The 6,395-nt window shown below is 47.9% G+C and overlaps 1 protein-coding gene across 1 annotated transcript; it reads right to left on the reverse strand.

Moving 5' to 3' along the window:
• Nucleotides 1–996: 996 nt before the first annotated feature.
• LOC125587248 lies at nucleotides 997–1,992 on the reverse strand. Its single transcript, XM_048757465.1, has one exon. It carries the CDS (start codon nucleotides 1,990–1,992, stop codon nucleotides 997–999), a length of 996 nt encoding a protein of 331 aa, XP_048613422.1.
• Nucleotides 1,993–6,395: the final 4,403 nt, after the last annotated feature.

A 6,395-nucleotide genomic window follows, 5' to 3' on the forward strand; every position in this document is an offset into this window, starting at 1 on the left:
TAGCGACCGAGCTCGAGCGATCGCTCGGTCGCTACGTAGCGACCGAGCTCGAGCCAAAGCTCGGTCGCTACGTAGCGACCAGGCTCGAACCAAAGCTCGGTCGCTACGTAGCAACCGAGCTCGAGCCAAAGTTCGGTCGCTACGTAGCGATCAGGCGCTCGGTCGCTACGTAGCGATCAGGCGCTCGGTCGCTACGTAGCGACCGAGCTCATCCGAAACATCGATACGACGTTAGTCCATGCGTTCTCGTCTACCCTTCGATGCTATCTTCCGAAGACCGTAGCGAACCCATTTCACGATTCCCCGCCATTCTAAGTTATCGATCAAACTTAACCGTAAAAACCAAGGAAAGTTCGTTCTTTATCGAAAGAAGCCGTAACAAACGCTTCGAGTCGGAAGACGGCCCAAAGGGACCTAAGACATGACTCGAAGCCCAACTTACGATTTCTTAACCAACATCCCGTAAGCCGCATGACGGTTTACGCTTGGTTCGCAAAGAAAGATAAATGTCAAGTTTCCGCGGATAAATACGAAATTTTGAAGATAATTACGAAGATCGGAAAAAATGGAATATCTCCATTTTTATGCTATGGCGGCTTAAGGGCAGAAGGGGAAAAGAGTAAACCGACCTTGGAGCCAATATATAAGGAGTCCTAGGCGAGAGGCATGGAGAAGGACATTGACAGCAAACTTAGCACTTAGAGCAATTTTAGGGAATTTTCCGTTTTTGTTATTCGAGCTGCGACTCAATTAGGTTTTTGCCGTCTTAGGGTTTTAGAACTAGGAATCTCGCCGACAGCTCTCGTAGCCCAGGCACTTACCTTGTTGTAAACGCTCAAACGCAGATTCGGAATAAGAACTATCTTGCTCTCTTTTTCGATTTCTTATTTCATTACTGTTCTCGTTTCGTGTTCTGATTGCTTGGCGTGTGGTATTAGCAGATATCTGGGAAGCCGGAACCAATACGTGTGGAGCTCGGGACCCACGCTGTAATTGCTATAAGACCTTTGTCTTCCCCTTTAAGGTGGTCTGGTAGCAGGATCGAGAATTTTCTTGATCACCTCTGACGGCCTTGATGCCCCAAGGAGTAGGGAACTTCACCATTTGATGGAGTGTTGAGGGGACAGCTCCCATATCATGGATCCATGGTCTTCCCAAGATCATGTTGTAGGATGATTGGTAGTCGACGAGGAGGAACTTAGTTGACATGTTGATTCCTTCAGCATAGACTGGAAGAACCACTTCACCGGCGGTTTGCTTCACCTCTCCGCTGAATCCCACCTCTACGTTGAATCCCACGAGTGGGGTTGTCTTTCTAGTTAAGGCACTTTCATCCAACCCTAGGTCCTGATAGGCGGTCTGGAAGATGATGTTGCTGGAGCTTCCGTTATCTACTAGGATCCTCCTTACCAAGCAGTTTGCTACGGTAAGCGATACTACTAGAGCGTCATGATGGGGAGCCAGGACCTTCTCTTGCTCCTTCGCCGTGAAGCTTATCTCGTCTGTTCCCAAGAGTAGACGTTTTGATTTAGACGTCTCCAGACCAAGTTTGGCGTTTCGAGTGCTCTTCTTTGCAGCTGCATGGCTTATGCCGCTTATCTCTGAACCTCCGGATATGACATGGATTACTTGGTCTTGGCGAGGTGGTGACACGGGCTTGGTTTCATCAGATTTCATGGGTGTCTCCTTGCTTAGGAGGTTCTTCGCCTTTTCTGAGAGAAATTCCCGGAGATATCCCTTTTGGAGGAGCTCATTGACTTCGATCTTTAATGCGATGCAGTCCTCCGTCTTGTGACCATGGTCACGGTAGAACTCACACCAGAGGTCGGTGTTCCGGAAGGAATCGGGTGCCCTTATCTTCGGGGGCCATTTAACCTGTTGACCCATCTGCCTTAGGGAGTTGATTAGCTCTGGTTGGCATACAGACAAGTGTGAGATATATGGCCAGGTAGACACCGACATCCCTTCCGCTCTCTCGAATGGATTGCTCATGTACCTGCCCCGGTGATGTTAGGAGTTTTCAAGGCTCCTAATCAAATGTTGTAGTATAAAAGATTATCGAACCAATCCTAGGTGATTCTAAAGCAAAGGGAATGCAAGTTCATGCTTAAGCTAAGTGCAATCCGGTTTTAAAGATGGTATGAACTAAGAATTAATAAGCTAATGCAATAAAGTAATGATCTTTGTTTCTCAATATGAAGCAAGAGGACTCATGGGGCTAGGCATTTGATCTTGGGTGATTTAGATCCAATCTAAGGGTGGCAAGCTATCAATCAAACACTTTCCTTATGCCTAGACACTTAGCTAAACAAGCTCTATCTCTAGATGAATGTTCTTTTGGTAAAGCAACTCAAGCATCTAATCTCTTTGGTTGAATGTTACTAAAGCAAACATGGAGAACAAGTCTAATAGCAATCTTAACTCCTTTAGCAACTAATCTCTTAGGTAAAGCAAGCTAAAAGCATTGAAGAGTTGGTTCAGGCATTTCATCATACACCTTGTGGGGAGGAAATGCCTAGAGATCTATTTTAGTATGATCAAGACTAAAATAACATTGAGAACCTTCAACAAGCATGGAAACAAATAAATCTAACACTAAACACCTTAGATCTTCTCTAATTACCCTTAATCACCATAGCCCATGAATCCAAGATTAGTCAACTCACGAATAGACATGAATAACCCCAAAATCATGGATGATTCAAGGTTAAACATGATTAAAGAGCAAGATAATCACACAAACACAAAGAATATAGATGGAAAATGATTCAAGATTCAAATTTTCTTTAAAGAGGTTTGTGTGTTCTTAGAGAGAAAAGAAGATAAGTCTCAACTTTGGGATCTACAAAGTGTTTATACATCCCTGGAAGACCTAATGCTTTCCATTAAAAAGTCTAAAAAGCCCTTTAAAAACACTAAAATCCGACTAAGGAAAAGATTCGACTCGGGTAGGAGGCATCGGTCACAACCCGCGCGACCCTACCCGCGTTGGAGCGTTGAGACCTTCACTTCATGCACGCGGGTAGCTCGTCCCGCGCCCTTCTTCCCGCGTCAGACTGTCGAGGTTGCTCTCTCGTCATGCGCGCGGGTAGACGACTCCGCGTGCTCCAACCCGCGTGACTCCATCGGCTGTCTCTCTTCGACAACGCGTGTAAGGGAACCCGCGTCGCTCCACCCCGCGTCGAGGCGTCGTCTCTCTTCTTCCTCTTCGTGCGCGCGGGTTCACGATCCCGCGCCACTCATCCCGCGTGGAGGCTCTTCTTGGCTCGGCTACGCAGGTAGGTGAACTCGGGGTGCTCCAACCCGCGTCGTGCTCGCACAAAACCGAACCAACTTCATTTTCCATCCTTTCTTGTACCAAAATGCTTATAAACACCTCCAATCGCTCCATAGGACACTCTGATACCTGATAAAGACTTATGAATGCAATATGGATCCTAAAGATGCTTAATTCCTAATCTATATGATCAATGTGTACAAAATAGATGGTTAAAACAATACAAATATGCAAGATATCACTCAGGCCACGATCTCCAGCTCATCAGCAGGGTCCCTCCATGCTCACTGAAGCGCCCGACACATCAAGCTCACTGCAGCATATCGACAGATCTACCATCTGTTCCGGCCATGTGCCCCCAAGAACAGATGACTCCTACCAACTACAGAGCCCCGTGCTCCCAAGGCTACGTGCCCATTAGGCCATGTGCCCACTAGAGCCATGTGCTTCCTAGGCCACATGCCTCCATTCGGCCACGCGCCCTTATCTAGGATTTGTGCCTCTATCAGGCCATGTGCCCACTAGAGCCACATGCTCCCAAGGCTACGTGCCCCTCTAGGCTATGCGCCTCCACCATCCACATGAACTACGAACGGCTTGATTCCCCCCTTAAGTGTACGTAGGCAGTCCCCACTGAAGGATGCAGCTATAAATCCAAACACCTTCCATGGTCCCATGCATAGATACCCAAAGACCGACCTTGGTAGCCGGGTCCATCAAGTATGGATCAGGAAGCCCCCAAGGACCGACCTTGGTAGCCGGAACCATCAGTTATAGATCAACAAGACCCTGCGATCTTCTCTATGATAGGCGACCCCCGCCTAACGACCAATCCCGCTGTTGCTGCTAAGGCATCGACGATATATACTGGCCCATACCCATATGGCAGTATCCTAAGAGCATGATCTCCTGGTTTATCAACTACCAAAGCAGGAGAATACACTCAAAGACATGTCTCCTTCCTCCTATCATTCCGTAGAGCTGAGAACGGATCGCTTGTACACAAAAATACCCTAACAGTTTGGCGCTAGAAGGAGGGGCAGTTTTAAACTACGTGATAATGTGATATGTAGGAGCAACATTACGTGTATCCTCTCGAAAATATCTCAACCCCAGCCACCTGGGGGCAAGAAATGACGTATTCTCATCAGATCTAAAGCTCACGCAGCTGGAAACACCTCTTCAACGGAGGATAACACATTGCTAACATCAGTAGCAAGATCCAATACAGGAATTACCTATGAGTTTTGCTGGTCCCGGGCCTAAACCACATGTCAGACCACCACAGTCTTTGGTTCCTACTGGTCCCGGGCCCAAACAACCAGTCAGACCCCTGCAGTCTATGGTTCCTGCTCGTTCCAGGTCTCAATCTCAAATCAGACCCCTAGAGTATTTGGTTCCTGCTGGTTCCGGGTCTCAGCCACAAAGCCGACCTCTACAATCTTTGGTTCCTTTTGGTTTCGGGTCTTAACTATATGTCAAGCCTCTACAACCTTTGGGCCCAATGCGAGCAGTCATCACCAACATCTTCCAGCCGGGATTATAACTTTGACGAATTCCAAAAGCTGGAGGAGCCAGAAGAGGAGTTCCTAGAAATACTCCAGGCATACCAGACAACCACTACGAGGTAATTGGAGAACCACCTTTCTCTTTAGGTTCTACAATCTAAGTGGTAGTGGAACCCTAGATAAACCTGATAGCTAGGGGGATACAACGCCTTAGAGTACTTGTCAAATTCGACTGGGGTTGTTCGAAAGGAAGCCTGCCCAAGCACCGGGAACACTGCTGCTCCGCCTCCTGCAAAAGAGCAAGGGAAAATGCTAATACTACATCAAGGAGTACTGGTCTTCATACCCTCTACTCATTCGGAGCAAATGGGAGTAAAAGAAGCCGGAGAACACATGTTCCCGCTACTATTCATCCAAAAGGAAAAGCCAAACCTCTGGGTTCCGGGTTCCAGCTTACATGTTCCGGATCCCAGCTTCCAGGTTCCGGATCCAGGGTTCCGACCACCTTACTACCGCTTTTCCTGGCCATGTACCCCGATATACCTCTAGGGAAGGCACGACCACGAGGAAAGCATGGGCAGATGAGCTAAGCTTTAACCCACGGGGATACACGCATCAACAACTCCCATCAACATGCCCGTGGCAAAGGAGATTCAAGACGAGGCGACGAGTCATCGAATGACGTCCAGAAAACGCTGAGAGTGGCTCACCCAAGGGGAAGCAGAGTGCAGTGTTGGGGTCGAAAACAGTTGCAACGAAGTTAACGTCAAAATCCCCGAAGAAGAAAAACGTAGAAACATTCTTCGACAAATACTTCTTCGAAATAGATTCTTCTTTACGAAAAGCTTTGCGGAAGAAACACGAGTCATCGGACAAGAGCTCGAAGAGGGTCGCTACGTAGCAACCGAACACATGTTCCGCTCGGTCGCTACGTAGCGACCGAGCTCGAGCGATCGCTCGGTCGCTACGTAGCGACCGAGCTCGAGCCAAAGCTCGGTCGCTACGTAGCGACCAGGCTCGAGCCAAAGCTCGGTCGCTACGTAGCAACCGAGCTCGAGCCAAAGTTCGGTCGCTACGTAGCGATCAGGCGCTCGGTCGCTACGTAGCGACCGAGCTCATCCGAAACATCGATACGACGTTAGTCCATGCAATCTCGTCTACCCTTCGATGCTATCTCCCGAAGACCGTAGCGAACCCATTTCACGATTCCCCGCCATTCTAAGTTATCGATCAAACTTAACCGTAAAAACCAAGGAAAGTTCGTTCTTTATCGAAAGAAGCCGTAACAAACGCTTCGAGTCGGAAGACGGCCCAAAGGGACCTAAGACATGACTCGAAGCCCAACTTACGATTTCTTAACCAACATCCCGAAAGCCGCATGACGGTTTACGCTTGGTTCGCAAAGAAAGATAAATGTCAAGTTTCCGCGGATAAGTACGAAATTTTGAAGATAATTACAAAGATCAGAAAAAATGGAATATCTCCATTTTTATGCTATGGCGGCTTAAGGGCAGAAGGGGAAAAGCGTAAACCGACCTTGGAGCCAGTATATAAGGAGTCCTAGGCGAGAGGCATGGAGAAGGACTTTGACAGCAAACTTAGCACTTAGA

The sequence above is a fragment of the Brassica napus genome, chromosome C5 (assembly GCF_020379485.1).
Source record: "Brassica napus cultivar Da-Ae chromosome C5, Da-Ae, whole genome shotgun sequence".
NCBI classification, from domain to species: Eukaryota; Viridiplantae; Streptophyta; class Magnoliopsida; order Brassicales; family Brassicaceae; genus Brassica; species Brassica napus.

Bases quoted from the DNA above. Each gene is read 5' to 3' on its own strand.
- LOC125587248 (XM_048757465.1), bottom strand. From the start codon at position 1,992: ATGAGCAATCCATTCGAGAGAGCGGAAGGGATGTCGGTGTCTACCTGG.